The 18,435-nt window shown below is 39.1% G+C and overlaps 1 protein-coding gene across 1 annotated transcript; it reads right to left on the reverse strand.

Moving 5' to 3' along the window:
* Positions 1-3,529: 3,529 nt before the first annotated feature.
* Positions 3,530-6,199, reverse strand: sp8a (sp8 transcription factor a). The gene is made up of 2 exons (XM_053492845.1): positions 6,084-6,199; positions 3,530-5,662 (listed from the first exon to the last, which is right to left on the reverse strand). Exons 1-2 carry the CDS (start codon positions 6,102-6,104, stop codon positions 4,334-4,336), a joined length of 1,350 nt encoding a protein of 449 aa, XP_053348820.1. The 5' UTR covers positions 6,105-6,199; the 3' UTR covers positions 3,530-4,333.
* Positions 6,200-18,435: the final 12,236 nt, after the last annotated feature.

The raw sequence follows: 18,435 nt of genomic DNA on the forward strand, positions 1-18,435 counted from the left end.
CTGCTTTATCCTGTATTCAGGGTTTATACCGCTTTATCTTGTATTTGGGTTACTTATGTATTGTCTATACCACTGTATTGTGTATTCAGGGCACACACATACCCACACTCTACAGGCAATTTGGGAGCACCAGTTAGCCTAATCTAAGGTTTTTGGACTGTGGGAAAAAAAACCAGAATGACCGGAGAAAACCCAACAAACATGGGGAGAAAATGCAAACTCCATACGCAGAATCAGGCCTAGTCAGGAATCAAACCCAGACCCTGTAGGTGCAAGACAACAGTGCTAACCACTACACCACCGTGCCACCACAGTCAACACACTGAATGTATAAATGTGTCCCCTTGATATTCTCATATAGCCTAGTGAAATAAAACTGCCATAAATTGGTCTCTGATCAAAACTATTTAATTATCTACACTCACCTAAAGGATTATTAGAAACACCTGTTCAATTTCTCATTAATGCAATTATCTAATCAACCAATCACATGGCAGTTTCTTCAATGCATTTAGGGGTGTGGTCCTGGTCAAGACAATCTCCTGAACTCCAAACTGAATGTCAGAATGGGAAAGGAAGGTGATTTAAGCAATTTTGAGCGTGGCATGGTTGTTGGTGCCAGACTGAGTACTTCACAATCTGCTCAGTTACTGGGATTTTCACGCACAACCATTTCTAGGGTTTACAAAGAATGGTGTGAAAAGGGAAAAACATCCAGTATGCGGCAGTCCTGTGGGTGAAAATGCCTTGTTGATGCTAGAGGTCAGAGGAGAATGGGCCGACTGATTCAAGCTGATAGACGAGCAACTTTGACTGAAATAACCACTTGTTACAACCGAGGTACACAGCAAAGCATTTGTGAAGCCACAACACGCACAACCTTGAGGCGGATGGGCTACTACAGCAGGAGATCCCACCGGATAGCACTCATCTTCACTACAAATAGGAAAAAGAGGTTACAATTTGCATGAGCTCACCAAAATTGGACAGTTGAAGACTGGAAAAATGTTGCCTGGTCTGATGAGTCTCGATTTCTGTTGAGACATTTAAATGGTAGAGTCAGAATTTGGCGTAAACAGAATGAGAACATGGATCCATCATGCCTTGTTACCACTGTGTAGGCTGGTGATGGTGGTGTAATGGTGTGGGGGATGTGGCAATTGGGCATCGTTTAAATGCCACGGGCTATCTGAGCATCGTTTCTGACCATGTCCATCCCTTTATGACCACCATGTACCCATCCTCTGATACTACTAATGCACCATGTCACCAAGCTCGAATCATTTCAAATTGGTTTCTTGAACATGACAGTGAGTTCATTGTACTAAAATGGCCCCCACAGTCACCAGATCTAAACCGAATAGAGAATCTTTGTGATGTGGTGGAACGGGAGCTTCATGCCCTGGATGTGCATCCCACAAATCTCCATCAACTGCAAGATGCTATCCTATCAATATGTGCCATCATTTCTACAGAATGCTTTCAGCACCTTGTTAAATCAATGCCATGTAGAATTAAGGCAGTTCTGAAGGTGAAAGGGGGTCAAACACCGTATTAGTATGATGTTCCTAATAGTCCTTTAGGTGAGTGTATAATGTGAATAGATCAGATGTTATTATTCCCTTACCAATATGTATGGTAAAATGAAGTGTTTGGAGTTTTGAAAAATGATGCAGAATATATTCTGTGTATATTAAATGTTGTTCTGCATTCATTTGGTACGGATAAGATCTGCCTTTGTATATTTGAAACAATGTGTTCCAACAGGCCCTTTTTTTTGCGTCACCAGAGGGCGCCAAGATAACACGGAAAAGCACATAAAGTTCGATTTTTTTTTTTTTTTTTTTTTTGCCGTCTTCCGAAACAGTAAATTGCATGTAAAAAGAATGCGGGACCAGAAGCTGCTATATATTATAAGATATCATAATTGGCATATACTGACTTATTTTAATACGATTTTATACTGGTGGTGTGTGTGTGTGTGTGTGTGTGTGTGTGTGTAAGGGAGTGGCTTTTTGATGTCACAATAAGGTTAAATTATTTTCATAATACTATTATACTATTATGTTGTCGTTATAATAATAATAATAATAGTGATAATAATAATAATAAAATCCTGCATTCTATATTCACTGTATGATTCAAATATTCAAACTAAATGAGGAAAACGCCGATAATTATCATTCAGTGAAGATGAAGAGTCTCCAAAACAGCATTTTAAATCAATGTGCATGTTCTAATAACATATAATGCTATTTTATAGGATAGTTGCCAATATATTGCTAGTTGCCGAGTCTCTTATCTCAAATCTTTGCTTCAGGAGCGATTGTAAAACTGATAAGTCAAACTAATTGCAAGCTCTTTCGTGGTCATTCCAACTTTTCTAGCTTCGTAAAAGTATATATATTTTTTTCTTTAGGCTAAGAGGGTCCAGTGAATTAGATGCACAGTGAAGATCCAGGGAAGAGGAAATGTAAACTTTCCAAAAACACACTACGAGATACAAAACCGAGTACTTTACTCTCTCTTCTTCCTTACTAAACCTCCAGTGCGGTAAAGTTGGAAACACACAGATTAGATTCTGATTTGAAGTTTCCGGGTAAATAAATCTCAAACGACACAATTTAAAGCATTAACCTTCTTCAGCTAACTGTCCTGCACGTGCACTTGATTTTTGTTCAAATGACCCATTACCCCCCCCCCCCACGCACGCACACGCACGCACACACACACACATACACCATTCCAGTGTTTTTGTGTTAATACCAAGTTTGTTTGTTTTTTTTTAAGTAACAAATGATCATATTCTGCATTAAAGACATTCAAATAGGCCTGAATGCGATTTTGCTGTGTAGATTAAAGTTATTAAAATGATGTTTAGATTCTGGATATATTGAGTCTGGATTATAGTATTTTTTTTATATTACATTTTTTTGCGTCCTGTTTTTGCACATTTTGATTTGCGTCTGGAAGACAACCATTAATTGGTTTTGAAAATACCAGATACACTCAGTGCTGTTTTGCTGAGTTGATCAGTTTCCTATAAAGTGACAAGTTGAATGCGTTTAAAGCAAGGACTTTACCGTGCATGACTAGATTTGTGTAAAAAAAATACAACCTGGTAACATTATTATTATTATTATTATTATAATTATTATTATTATTATTAATAATAATCTTATTATTCTTGTTGTACATTTAAAGCCTCAAACATGAAATAACTTGGCTGAGCGTTGATAACTAAAGGAACCAAATAAGGTATTAATTATTGTTTTCAGTACACTCCAGTCATAATTCTTATATAAAACATTTGACAATTATATAAAATTCGAGATTTTGCAATGAAACACTTTCAAAACTGAACTTAACATTCCCAATGACATCTACTGTGCTTTACAGTTGTTATATAGCAGCACAAAATAATTTAGGATTTTTCTGGACTTGTTTTATAGCTGCAGGAGACCAAAAGAACTGAATTTAGTTTGTAGTCAAACTCAATCTGACTTTATTAGGAGATATTAGCCTTAAAACCAATCGTCAGTAAATACAAACACACATGCGCAATTAAATTAAACAAACAAAATGATTAAATAAAAAAAAAAGATTAACAACCTGATAGAAATGATCCTATTCTAAAATCATAAATATAAATCCAAAGTGACTTCAAAGTACAGTTCAACCTCATGGATAAATAAAACTGAGAGACACTTTATGTACAGCTTTTCAGTTTGTTTTCCTAGGAGAAACTGAACATGTCGGCGCACTGTGGGAAAAAATCTGAGCAGTTTCGAGTCACAAAGAAATGAAAAACTACAGTACAAAACCACACTGGGATTTGATTTTTTAAAAATCTGCTTGAGTACATTTCACAGGTGTCCTAAAGGCCATTAATGCCTTCACTGATAACTAAGCAACATTTAATCGATTTTTGTTTCCATCCAAACACCATTTAAAGTTTTGAAAATACCAGATACACTCAGTGCTGTTTTTCTGAGTTGATGGTGGATCAGTTTACCATAAAGTAAACCGTTTTTAAATATGAAGAGTAAAGTGCCTCAGTATCGTTAAATCAAACAAGATATTTCATAGTAAACCTCAACACATATATACAGTAAACAGAAGGGTGTTTTTCAATGAAATTTCTTTGACGCACGGTCTCCAGGCTTTTACAGTGTAGGTTACTGCTCCCTGCCTGTGTTTATGAAGACACCTGAGACTTTAAGATAAAATATTAGATAACATTTTTAAAAATGTTTTTAGTTACGGACGTTCTGTACTTGATCGATACAGTTCGTCTGACTGACAGAGCCTTGACGCAATTTCACCGTGTATTTTACAAATTCAGATTGTTTAGTTGATTGAATTGTGGCCGCTCGTGCTTGCCGTCTGGACTGGATCCGTAATGCGCAGGATTATCTGGAGACTGGCACGCAGGGCTGCCCGGCGCGCTCTGTTCGCTGTCGGTGTCGCTACCCTTTTTGCACACGCCGCCGTTCGATGTTGAATTTTCGGTGCCGCCGGCGCTATGCGTCTTCACGTGTTTGCTTAGGTGGTCGCTGCGCATGAAGCGCTTGTTACACACGGGGCAGGCGAAACGCTTCTCTCCGGTGTGCGTGCGCAAGTGCCTCTGGAGCTCATCGGAGCGTGTGAACCTCTTGCCGCAAAACAACCAGTTGCACACGAACGGCCGTTCTCCCGTGTGCCAGCGCAAGTGCGCCTTCAGGTGAGACGTCTTGCCGTAGACTTTACCGCAGCCAGGGATGTGACAACTGTGCAGCCCTTTGCGCCGTAGGCTCGCTCCTGCAGGTCCGAGTCGTTCAGCCTCTTGGCAGTTTGGGCAGTCGCAGGTCGCCCTGCCTGCATAGCGTCGCGCAGACGAGCGTGGAGAGCCTGCGAGGGTTACAGCGGGTGATGCGGTGAGGACAGCTCCGCTAGCGCCCGCCACTGAGCTCGTGCTAGAGTCTGGATACGAGGCCGGCAATACGGGCTTGAACCCGTCCACTAGGTGCTGCCCGCCGGCGAGCAGGTGCGGTGATGAAGCGGCGCTGAACGCGGAGTGGCCCAGTGCTGCTGAGTAGTCCGAGTTGTAGCCTCCTAACGGAGAATGCAGCGAGGTCTGGAGGCTATTGGCACCCAGTGGATTGTCGATCCACCCCGTGCCAACGTCCCACCAAGCCGACGCGCCGGCCGACGCGCTCACGTCCCCAGCCGCGATGCCCGATTTGAACCAAGAGTCGTACGCGTGCGCGACGCCCATTCTCGGGTAGATACCCTGAAGGCTGTCCACGGAGGTGTGCACTTTCGAGATGAACACGGGCTGTGAGCTTGGCTCCTGAGATCCACCTGAGATAGATACAGAAGTCTGAAACGCCGAGTAATCGCTCCCGAAGGGGCTCCCGGACGCACTGCTGGTGGTTAGTGAGAAAGCGCTGGAAACTGGAGAACCGTTTGCGTTAAATGCCTCTGCCAGGCCGCTCCCGCCACGGGATGACAAACTCGAGCCGAGACTGCAGCTTCCCGGAGAGCCTCTTTTCCAAGGATGAAAGCCTTTCCCAAATGAAGCGCTGTCCGATATCATGGCAGATGTAGGACTCGGGCTGCCGATTTTGTTACAGGTTGCAGCCAGCATGGCTAAAGGAGTAGATCCAAACTTGGGCTCTTCCTGGAGTGATTACAGACAACAAGTGCAAGCATGTTAAGCACAGAGAAAGAGTGTCTCAGTACAATATAAATTATATATATATATATATATATATATATATATATATATATATATATATATATATATAAGATCATTTTGAATAGAAAATTATTATATTATATATTATTTTATACTGATATGCAGGTTTTTATAAGTAGCATATTCCCTCCAAAAAAATAATAATTACGCTTTATGTATTAGAGAAAGCTAATGTAGTGGAACTATTGTACAAGTAAATGTAAACATATGTCGCCTTTTAAATGTAGTTTTTATTACAACTGTTCAGGTCTATTTCAAATTTCTGAACATTTTCAACAATGAGCAGGACAAACTACGAAAACGAAAATAAAAATGCCATTCAGAAGCAAGCAGTCTTACTTACCCCTAGAAGTGAAGTTGCCATACCAGAAATGTCAAACTTTAAGAGTAGCTTTACATTTATAGACTACGCACTTGTTCTTGTTGTTAAGATTTTTTAAGCAGTATTGTCATGTACTGGCGCTCGCCGCCCCTTTCCCACTGCAGTTGTAGCTCCTCTCTGGCTTTCAAGTTCCACAGGCTCGGCTATCAACCAATCAGATTCGCGGAAGTCGTGAAGTCATCACCGCTGACGTCTCTGCTCTTCGAGCAAAAAAAATATATGTTCATTTTGATAATAAAGCACTTTGTTGATTTTTTTTCTGCAGGGAATCATTATAGGTTCTTCCAAACTGAATAATCATGCAGAGTGTTTATCGTTTTTATAAGAATGTCTGCTTTTATGTCAGTCCTCATACACGGATCCTAATAATTATGTGTAATCTGTGAAGTGGGGCTCACGGGTCATTGTGCCTTGTGAGGGCGTGATCGACCAGCCCAAGGGGCGGAAGTGGGAGTGCACGCGGCAGGACGACCGCGTCAAATATGAAAAAGAGAGAGAAAAAAGCATTAACCTTATCCTTGTTGCCCCCTTTGCTTTTCACTTTATTTACATTAAGGTGAACGTTCCCATTATTTTAGAAGTTTGTTTAATTTATACAAAGTGATACTTAAAAGATTTTTAAATCCTTCAGATCTGCGTAGAAAAGTTTTTTTGTGAATGGGAAATCTTCTATGGCAGAGTTTCTGTGGTAGGGTTCTACATATCGTTTTTAAGGACAAAATAGCAACAAAAATAAAACACAAAACAAACAAACAACAACAAAAAGTATAAATGTTTGTCAGATGTGTTTTAGAAAAAAAAATAGAACAAGGAACATTTTAAGTAGGTATAATTTTCTTTTCATTTTCTCTTTTCTCAATTTATAGGTATTTGCAAATAGCATAATAATAATAATAATAATAATAATAATAATAATTGACTACAGACAAATAATAAGGGGCAAATAAAATGATATGTACGCATGAGTCTTCTGAAGCACACTGAACCGAACTGAACGCATTAACATGCTCTTCACGCCGACAGCCTACATTTCATTTGAAATTCAAATTTAATAAAGTGGCGTGTTTTAATCACGCGTGGTTTTATTTGCCTGATATGACGTGTATCCTTTTCGACCCTGACCAAACTGGTTACAGAGCGAAATAAAAGACAAAGTCTATTAAATCGCTTTATCTTTATCTGGACATCAGACTGGGTCCCGTGTGACCAGTGGACAGTGGGAAAACGTGCAAAAATGTTGCATTATTTATTGTTATGATGATGTTATGTTTGTTGTTATGATGACCCGTTGTGTGCGTTTGATGACCCCATTTTGTGTGCATAACAGTTCCTAAAAAATCTTCATTTTGAATGAAAAAAAAGTTAATATTACTGTGATAAATCGACTATTGTTAGTATCATTTTTTAGAATGAGCCAAACATTCTTGCAGTTCTTGGACTCTTTAATTCTAACTGCGTCTTTTTGTTCTTTTTTCTTTTCTTTTTTTTTTTTGCTATAGAAAAGGACGTTTTTGATCTTCTGAAGAATAATTTCATGTTTTATTCTTCAACCATGTTCTGTAACCGTAGTGTTTACATGGTTCTTGATTGAGTCTGCGAGCTGCAAAATCTTTGTTGAAATAATCTAAGGAAGATCTAGTGAACTTTTCTCCAATCAGACTTGGTATAGGCTACGTTAAAATGTCTCTCCGCTAATTAATTGCTTTGGTGGATTAATAGTGTAGATTTGGAAAACTTTCTTGTTAAAATTAATCTTTTGCAGATCAATGTTATTAAAACCTAGAGTTTACAGTTTAATTTTTAAAACAACCACAAGGTAAAACTTTGCGCAGAATTTGCATTCTGATTTTTAATAACATATGCAACATTTTCCCAAGCCAGACTCATACATTCTCTGTCTCACACACATACACATTTTATGTCTCTCTGCGTGTGTGTGCAGTCCTTAATGATTTTCTCATGCATCTACAGTGCCATAAGGTCCCCATCATTCACCCCTGTCGCAAACTTCAAAGCCCGGTGTACAGGTTGAGCTAAACGGCAGGCCGGTCCGGAACAGATGTTCCGTCTTTTCAGCTCTTCTATTCCCACACGGATGGCGGTGGATATCGCGCTCGTGAATCCCCGTTTGAAACCTGTTCCCTTCGTGGCTTCATAATGAGCGCATTATCACGGACCAGCGCGCGCGGACAAAACGCAGCGCGATTCGCGTGCTTTCGAACAATTCTGCGGGGGAAGAAAAAATGCCAGCTTGGCTTTAATGTCAGGAAAAAATGGCAAGAGGGCGACTTAATTGCTGTTTTGATGCATGCTTAAAAATTCTTCTAATGCAATGCAAGTTTTTTTTATTTTATTTAGGTCATTCAAGCAATACGGATTTTTAAATAGCCTAGATCTCAAGCATAATTATCTGCATTTATTGTTTAATATTGCGATTTCCTATTATATATTTTTTTTAGATCTCAAATACATGCTAATAAAAATATTTGTTCTAATGAAAGCGCACTACTCAAACCGCTGTAATTACCCGCCATGCAATTAGCTGCCCATCATAAAGAAATTAGCGCGCGCAACGTTGCGTGAAATAGCAGGCTATAAAATATCACACGGAGCCCACAAATAAAGTGACTTGTACAGAGATGACCACCAAGCTCACTCAGGTTATAGTCTTAACAAACGCACACTCTGCTCCGCACAATAAAAGCTCAAAGAGTCACGTATTAGTATGCGTTGTAATTGTTGTTGTTGTTATTATTATTATTATTATTATTATTATTATTATTATTATTATACATGCACTATGTTCTCCCAGTCGTTAGTGTTTTTTTTTTATTCTTAGAGGGTTAAACATAGTTGTCAAATTATTCAGGTTAAACCATTAGCATCCTGTAGAAAGTGTCTTACAATAACTGTATCAAAATCCTTGATGCAATGTAAAAATCAAATGTCTGAAGATTAAATAATCACTGAGCTTACACTGGAGAGTTTAGATGTCACTTTTCTTTTCATTAAATTGACTTAAGTCATTAAACTTTATAGTTAAAGTTATTAAACCAACGTGACAAGAAAGTATTTATTTATTTATTTATTTATTTATGTGTTTTTGTTGTTGCTGCTGCTGCAAAATTCAACTTACAACGTATCATTCATACCGCACAGGTAACTTTGTCTTTTTTATTGCCTTGTTGACAGATTCTTTGTCTCGTCGTTTTCTTCGACTGTTTGTCACTTTTATAATATGAAAAGAAAAAACCAACAACTCTGAAGTCAATATTCCACCTCACGGTATTTAATTGCATTAATAAGAGATTCGAGTTTTAACCCTCTCCCCATTATAATGAAATTATTTTTTTTTAATAATTTCATAATTCTTTTTCCTATATAAAAAAAAACTATAAATTTCATTTAGCAGTTGTGATTTTCTTAATAAACACTCATTTTTCCATACACGATTAGGAATGATCCCATGTGTTTTTAAGAACACAGTGTATATACATAAAATATTCCCCCAAGTAATTATATTACTCAGGTGGGGGGGTAGACTACCTAATTAGTAGAGGTATTTCATAAGGTTCAAGAAATGGACAATGCCACCCCTGATATAACTCTTGCCAACCCAAATTCCGACCTGTTTTTGACACGCAGTTCATGTTCTGTAAAGTAAAAAAAAAAAAAATCCCCTGACTAGTCACAGTAAAGCAACAGGCTAATAATAAGACAAGAATAAAAGCATCATTATTTTGTTGTTTTAATTAAGTGAACTATAATTTTTTTCAGATGTGTGTGAAGCTTTGCTCCTTCACAGCTCCAGAGCCCTGAGTTTGATCCTGGACTCAGGTTACCACCTGAGCAGAATTTCACCTTCTAGATGGTAAGGGGGGTTCCTCCAGTTTTCTCCTACATGACAAAAAACAAGCAGTTGGTTTGGCTGCCCTAACCGCTGATAGGTGTGTAACATGGTGTGAATGTGTGTGCATGATGTTCAGTAATGGACTGGGTTTCATTGGATGCATTTATGAAATTCCACACTGCAACAGGTCAATGTCAAAGTTAATGCAGTATGTCCTAAAATAATATAAAATATTTATTAACTTTCTGTTTGTAGGAGACTATTTTTGTTTGAAGGTGTATTATTAACTTGTTAACATAAAGTTAGTGTTTAATTCTCACTTCACCTCACTCCATAAACAACGCTGTAAAAACCTGATTTTACTTTACCATAGGGTTTGGCACGATAACAAATAGGAAAGTTGGTTTCAGTGGCCTCTTTTGTATGGTGTAAGCAGTCTGACCTGTTTCTGTCTGTTCTCAGTCTGCTCTTAGACAGAAACAGGGTTTGCAGCTGTGTCAGCATGTGTAAGCAAGTGTAAATGTGTGTGTGTGTGTATGTGTGTGTGGTTGAGGAGGAGATGGACCGACAGCTTCCTGTAATTATCCTCTTGAGAGGCCTTGTTTCTCGTCCCGGGGACATAATGGCGGAAGTTATTCGCTGTCTATCATCAGCAGAGAGAGGGAGTGATGCGTAAGGAATGAGTTGAAAGATTTAAAAAAAAAGTGTCAGCCAGACGACTCAGCTCACGGAGCGGTAAGAAGGAGTGGCCACATATCATATTCACGAAGGCTATCTGTCAGTAAAAAGGATGATGTAGGGGCAGATATAATCCAATATATAGGAAGATACTGTATGTGAAGATAAAATTTGTTTGAAATGTGTTGATAAACACACTGAATTTTATTCCTTTCCTTGATCCTGAGTATCTCTTATCTTTGGCTTTTTGCACAAGCAAAGAAGCATATAGAGAAGCAGTCATATTTCTATATTGAATAAAGCGACAGTGTCATTTCATTAGAGTGAGAGACACCTCCTGTGTCCTGTCTGTGTTGGCCCCGAGTGAATAAACAGGCATCCACCAGAGAGATACAATGGCTTAATTAGAGTTCAGAGCTGCAGATTTCCCAGAGGAGAAAAGACACTCTTTTACTCTCACTCTCTTGCTCTCTCTCGATTTGTCATATATTAGCTAGGATGTGTATTGTTTTTAATCAGGCAGTAGCCTTAAGTAGAGGTGATAATTTATACTGCATTGATTCGAACAAGATTGACCAGGACCGAAGATGGCTAATCTAGTCAGAATGGTGCAAACTTGCTTATGGGGGTCACATGGGTCAGGAATTATCAGCTGTGGGTGTGTAGTGGAGGTAATGTAATTACTGCTACAGGAAGGTCTCGTATACAAACAAACCTTACACGACCTGCATTTAAATTTCTTTATTACATAACATAAACATTATTATTACTATTATTAACATTTTTCAAGTTGCTTAAAATGAAATTCCAAGGTGACATTTTAAGTTTGCCCATGTGAGTGACATTTATGTCTATTTTCACTTTGGGTGACCGTTTCCTTTGCTGCATTCCTCACAGTGTCATTTTAACTTCTAATATATCTAAAATGCCAATGAGATTTAGTCCTAGGTTTGTTTACCTAAAATAAATAATGTGGCAGAGCTTTCTTTAGTGCTTTATTTTGTCACTCTCACTTCTCTCATCTGTACACGCTTAAACAAAGCTTTAACTTTCATGCTAACACCATCATCAACCTTGAAGCTCACTAACTAGCTGAGTTGAGTCTCTGCTATAAATCAGAGAGCAACTGCGGTTTATATCTGCATTGCATTCTGGAACTTTGATCTGATGTATGCACAAATTTGTGCTGAAATCTCATTAATATGAGACTAAATAAAATAGCAAAAAAGTGAGTGAGGATGGTGACTGAGTACAGTGACCTTTGCCTGGGCTAAAAATACCCCAGAAACCAACTCCCTCCTCCTCGCCCATTACAATCACGTCTCAAGTATTTCATCAGAAACATATTTAACATGTTTTTAAGGTGGGGATTTCTTGTTCTAAGCTTTTAAGTGTCATGTTTTGCCTTAAGCAAGGTCTTAAGCTCTTTTCTGAAGGCGGAAATGAATTTGAATCATGTATGCCCTATCTATACAAGTCAAATAGAAACCCATTTTACCAAACTTTGCGCATTTTACCAAATCTTTAGTAAGATTTTTGAGCTCACCTGAGAGCTGTAGCAACCTCCCTTTAGCTGCAGAAGTACAATATTTTGTATATCTGTACTAAAGAACATAATTATTAAACCTGTAAACAAACAGAAAAATAACTGGGAAAAATGTCTAAACATATGAGGGGTAGTGCTTAAGGCTGATGGGTCCCAGGTTTAAACCCCACCACCAAGTTGCTACTGTAGAGCCATTGAGCACGGTCCTTAACCCTCAACTGCTCAGATGTAAAAAAAAAAAAAAAAAAAAGGTAAACATGAAGGTTTATCTGGTTAGGGGCGTTTTTTTTTTAAATCAATGGATAACTTGTCACCAACTTGCAGAAGAGACACATCTGTCGGAGGAGGTGTCTTTTCTGAACACACAATCATTCACAAACACCACTTTCACATTAAAGGAGTTATTGCCACAACCCTGTACAGTCCTGTACAGTTTCCCTATGTATGGGCCATTAAATGAGTTCCATGGAGGCCAATGTTTTAGATGTGTAGCAATCATGCCCCTGTCTTACTGAGAAAACTTGAAAAAGTGCATTAGTTTAGCAGCGGATTCTATAGAGAAATAATTCTGAATTATGTTCTGTTCTGCTTTGAACTGGGTGTCCAGTATCACCTTTTAAAAAGAGGAAAACCACTTTCCAAAGTTTTATTTCTAGGTTTAATCTGCTTTAAAATAAATCTACGGTTCAGAAGATCCCAGGTTCAAACCCCACAACCACCAAGTTGCCACTGTTGGGCCCTTGAGCAAGGCCCTTAACCCTCAACTGCTTAGATGTGTAATGAGATTAAAAAAAAAATAAATGTAAGTCTGCCTAATGCCTAAATGTAAATTAGTATTTTTTTTTTTTTTTTTGTAAATTTTAACATTTTGGTTGTTTTATTACAACAGTCTGCACTTTTTTATTCCTGAACATTTATTTTACATTTTATATTAGATAGATAGATAGATAGATAGATAGATAGATAGATAGATAGATAGATAGATAGATATTTAAATGAAAATAATCAGCATTGGCACTCACTCTAACTCAGATGTGTATGTGTACCACATATGAATCCCAAAGCAGTGTATTGCTCTACACCACATGATTTGACATATCTTCATGTACTTCCTTTTCACGATGTCAAATCAGTTGAACAAACAGACGAAGCATCCAGTGTTGCTATAGATACAAGTGGTAAATAATCAAGTGTGTACGCAGTTTGCTCATTTAATTACGCAATACTGAGCCAAGCAGCTCACCGTTTAAAATATAAGGTTTCCGTGACTCACATACACACACACACGCGCGCGCACACAAAGATCAGCGGGATCCTGCCATAGCTAGTTAACCTGTGTGTGTGTGTGTGCGAGAGAGACAGTTTGCCCCTTATCATTCAGACTGAATCACTGTGTGACAGCAGGGAATTATAGGTCAGCTCTGACAATCATAGGTCCAATCATAAGGAGATCATCCCAATCAGCAGCCCTGTCTCGCTGCAGCCCCAACAGACGCCTGCGTCGCCATCAACAGGCGTAAGTGCAGTTTGTATAGGAGCAGAGGTGAGTGGTGTGCGCTCCAAGCGGGGCTGAGGGATGGCGGACAAGCAGGACGCGAGGTGTGATGCGAGATGGAAAAGACGGTTTAAGGAGTTTCTTCATTAAAAAAAAGACAGAAGTATTTGTTTAGTGATGGAAATAAAAGTGATGGAGCTGAGGAAATACTTAAACACGACATAACGGCCTAGTTTTCGAAGCAGAAGTGCGCGCGCGCGCGTGTGTGTGTGTGTGTGTGTCTCATTCTGGTTTAATCACAGCTTTCCCTCAGCCCTTATTGAAAATCGTCCCGTGGAAGGTGTTCGTACCGGCTCTCCAAGGTTAAATGAAATTGCAGTTTGTCAGAATTTCTGTGTGCGGTGTGAGAGCAATAGAGAAACACACACACACACACACACAGAGAGAGAGAGAGAGAGAAGCTTCCCCTCACCAGACCAGTGATGAATGCTGAGAGCGATCAACACAAGAGCTTCATTAAGCCATACATCACAGGGGCAATTTAACATGTCTTCACATCTGCTGTCTCTCATCCCCCCATCACCCACTCTGTGTTTCTGTGTGTGTGTGTGTGTGTGTGTGCATGAGAGTGAGAGAGAGTATGTGTGAGGAGGTAAATAAGAGAGATTCTCTCCATGGTCTTGGCCGTCAGCAGGCAGAGATATTTATCCACGGTGGCATCAACAAGCCTTCGTGTGTGTAGACTTCAGGCTTTTTGTCTGTTTGTGAAAGGAATGCAAGAGGCACAAACACACGTGCACACACTCACATGCAGCTACTAATGTATGTCTGTGTATTAGTGTGAGAGAGAGAGAGAGTGTGTGTGTGTGTGTGTGTGGTCAGCTCTGTAGCTCATGTTAACAGCTACTTTGTCCAAAGCCACTGATTTGCATTAACACTGAAAGAGAAAACTTTTCTGCTTTTATGGCGTCTCCTTCACCTCAACCCCATGTTTTGTTTGGTTTTGTTTACCATTTTTGAGGAAAAGCAGTCACTCACCTGTCTCAAAAAAGTGGACCAAAACTTTTGACCTTAATGATGTACAAACCACCAACAGCAACTTTCAATTACTAATAATAAAAAAAATACAGCTGTTGTAATACCTATGGCGGTAGGAGCCACAAGGATAAAGAGGTCTGTGCGTGTGTGTGTGCGTGTGTGTGTGTGTGTGTGTGTAAATCTTCTGTATAGCTGCTTGCGACAATGACGTTGTTAAAAGCGCTATATTCATAAAATTGAATTAAATTAAGTTGCGTGTTTGCATGAGTGTGTGGCCTTCATCACTTAAATAAATTTGAATGGCAATTGACACAAATTGTCCCTACCCATTTATCCACATGTACACACACATTCTTTTTGTGTGTGTGTGTGTGGTTGTGTGTGCGTATGTGCATGTTAGAGCGAGATTTCCCAAGTGTGCATCAAGTACATTAGACGTTCACTCAGCTCCTCTTCTAACCATCTGGGTGCTGACACTGACATAGTGACAAATGCTAAACACACACACACACATACACATACACACAGATTTTATCTATCGCTATTTTCATTTTAAGGTCTTTCTGATCTGAATGGTTGTTCCACAAGAGATCATAAAGAGTTGAATGAAATCTGTCACTGCAGGAATCATACAGCAGTTTTCATAGTCCTCGATCTAAGCCTGATGTGATGACAACAAGCAAAAGTGTGTTTTCCTGCAATGAGAAAAGAAAGAAAAACAATTCACTGATTAATAATACTATGGTTCTTTTCACTGTGCTAAGTGCGATTGTTGTTTTTTTAGTTGTTTCCATTATATTTTATATTGTTCCTAATATTATTCGCACATATGACTTGGCACAAGTTTTTAACTCAGATGCATTTTATGACACAACCCTCCCTTTCTATCTTGGCTTGGGAATACTGTAACATTTTCAGTTGAAAAACAGCAATAAGCTGCCTGCCCCCCCCCCTAAAAACGTTGTACATTTTAATATTTTATTGGATTGCCTTTTGCTATGACGTTGCATTCACTGTGGCATTGTTTCAACAAAGTTATGCAACCTCCACAACATTTACTACCATCCAGAGTTGCGTTTATCTTGGCTAAGATCTTGTATTGATGATGGGAGTGTCGAACCACCCGGTAAAGACTTCTCCAGCACGTCCCAAAACTTTCATTGGTGTTTAGGTTAGGACTCCATTGTGATAGCCAGTTCATGTGTGAAAATGATTTGTTATGCTCCCAGAACCACTCATTCACAGTTTGAGTCCTGAAATATGCCTGTGCCATCAGGGGGGGAGAAAAACCGTCACAGTTGTGATACCCTGGTTATTCAGTATATTGAGGTCATCAGCTGACTTCATTTTATTGCCACATAACATTGCTGAGCCTAAACCTAAGCAACTGAAGCAACCCCAGATCATAACACTGCCTCCAGTGGCTTGTACAGAAGCCACTATGCATGATGGGTCAGCAGACCACTTTTTTTCTCTAGCAAGTGGTTTTCTAACGGCCATGGTATGGAAATGCTCTTACATTCACTATTAATCATAGCCAACTTTAGTCAATTTTAATGATGCAGCTTCACCGTGCATTTAAGTAATCTCACAGTCATTCATGATTGTTTTTTATGACGGTTCTCATAATCATAAACCCATTCCATAATCTCTTTAGTTGTTTTCTTTGTTTGATTCTGGTAAATAATTTAAACACAGTAACATCGTTTCCACAACGACAGGACATATCATCTTGGCCAAGCAGTGGAGCTAATTTGTTAACTAATTGTTAAGTTAATGAAATTAGTGTGAATTTGGAGTAAACAAGTTTTGAACATGTGTTGAAATTATTGTCTGTGGTGATCAAAGGCATACTTACTATAGAGACACTTACTATAGAGACACTTACTATAGAGACAGCTAGAGATCAGGTTGAAAAAAGATGAAGTATCTCTTTAAGCATGAGAAAATATCTCAAGGTGCTTCAATCCTCTTGAGTTCTTTGCTTCTGCGTTTGTAGTAAACAGAAAGTGTTACATTTGTGTGTTTGTGTTTGCATGTGTTAAATCATGATCATCCATGCTCATCTCTGTCCTGTGTCACAAGACGTAGATTAATGGGTAGATGACAGATGACTGCATACAAACATGGCATCAGCAACCAGCATCATGCCATTTAACTGCAATTACACACACTGCTTTTTTCATCGCAATCTGACGGGGCAATATTAATCATAGGCACAGCTGGTGGGAGTGCTGGCCATGTTTGTGTGTGTGTGTGTGTGTGTGTGTGTGTGTGTGTGCGCGCATAATGCACTGGCCTCCATGTAGTTTTGCTAGCTGACAATTTTCTAAGCTTTAAAACTACAGCAGGGCGGCATGGTGGTGTAGTGGTTAGCACTGTCGCCTTGCACCTCCAGGGTCTGGGTTTGATTCCCGGCCAGGCTCAATTCTGTGCGCATGGAGTTTGCATGTTCTCCCCGTGCATGGTGGGTTTTCTCTGGGTACTCTGGTTTCCTCTCACAGTCCAAAGACCTGCAGATTAGGTTGATTGGTAGTGCTGGTAGTGTGTGTGTGCCCTGTCCAGGGTGTATCCTGCCTTAGCCTCCTGGGAGTACAGGATAAAGCAGTATATAAGATGAGTGAGAGTAAAACTACAGCTTTGTCAACTCAGCTTTAGACTTTACATCTGTCATTTCTCTGATATTTTTGTTCTTGATTGTTGCTGTTTATAAAAATAAAAACATTTCTAAGCCCTAGTTAGAATTTACTGATTTATCCCTTGTTTTTTCCCCAGGTGGTTAGTAAATAGCCAATAGCAAGAATACAAACAAGGAGTCCTGGCTCCTCAAATGAAACCACATTTTCTTTTAGATTGCTTGATGGAACTATTTGTCACTGGATGAAACGAGTCTGCTGCAGCCCAGATCTCCGTATGAATAATGGATGTCTCTGAGATCCATTTAAAAGTCAATATGAAGTGTGCAGTGGGGTGACATTATGAAAAACACAAACTTACAGGAAGGCCGATTAGAACAGATAGATTGCTTTTTTGTATGGACCAAAAAAATGTTTTTTTCTACGCTTTAAGACATGGCTAGAGTTTGTCTTATCCAGTCAGTGATTCAACAACACACTCTTAATATCTAAGTATATCCAGTTATACCCTTAAACTATACCATCATAAACCATTTGCTGACAACTTTACCCCTTCTACCACAGATAACTAACCCAATGTTATGGTGCAGCATAACACATTCTGGAGATAACTAATAAACCACATTAATTTGAGCCATTTTTATTGAAGCTACAAGGAGTGATAAAGTCGTGAATTTCCTGCTGAATGAAGGCATATAATGAATTGACATGTATAGACGACTTCAAGCACAGTACACTGGTGAGACTCTTAGGCCCTGTAAAGCATTATAAAGATGCATATACATCCGTGATATGATGATCCAGGCCGAGGTGGCTCGGAGCCCATTGCAGTCGGTCCTGAACGTGAACATTTAGCAAGTGTCCAAGCAGGTGTGAAAAACTGGGATAAATGCATTTGTGTAGCAGGAAATTATATAGAGAAATTAAGGGAGTTTTGTTCTGTTATTTTGCACAATCAAAGTCCTGCTTTGACTTGAACGTCCATCAAAACTCACATTCACAACATTCTGCACTGTATTTTAACAAAGAAAATTTTCTGTTTATTAATTGAAATGGACCTCAGCCATCCT

This window comes from Clarias gariepinus, chromosome 3, assembly GCF_024256425.1.
Source record: "Clarias gariepinus isolate MV-2021 ecotype Netherlands chromosome 3, CGAR_prim_01v2, whole genome shotgun sequence".
Lineage (NCBI taxonomy): Eukaryota > Metazoa > Chordata > Actinopteri > Siluriformes > Clariidae > Clarias > Clarias gariepinus.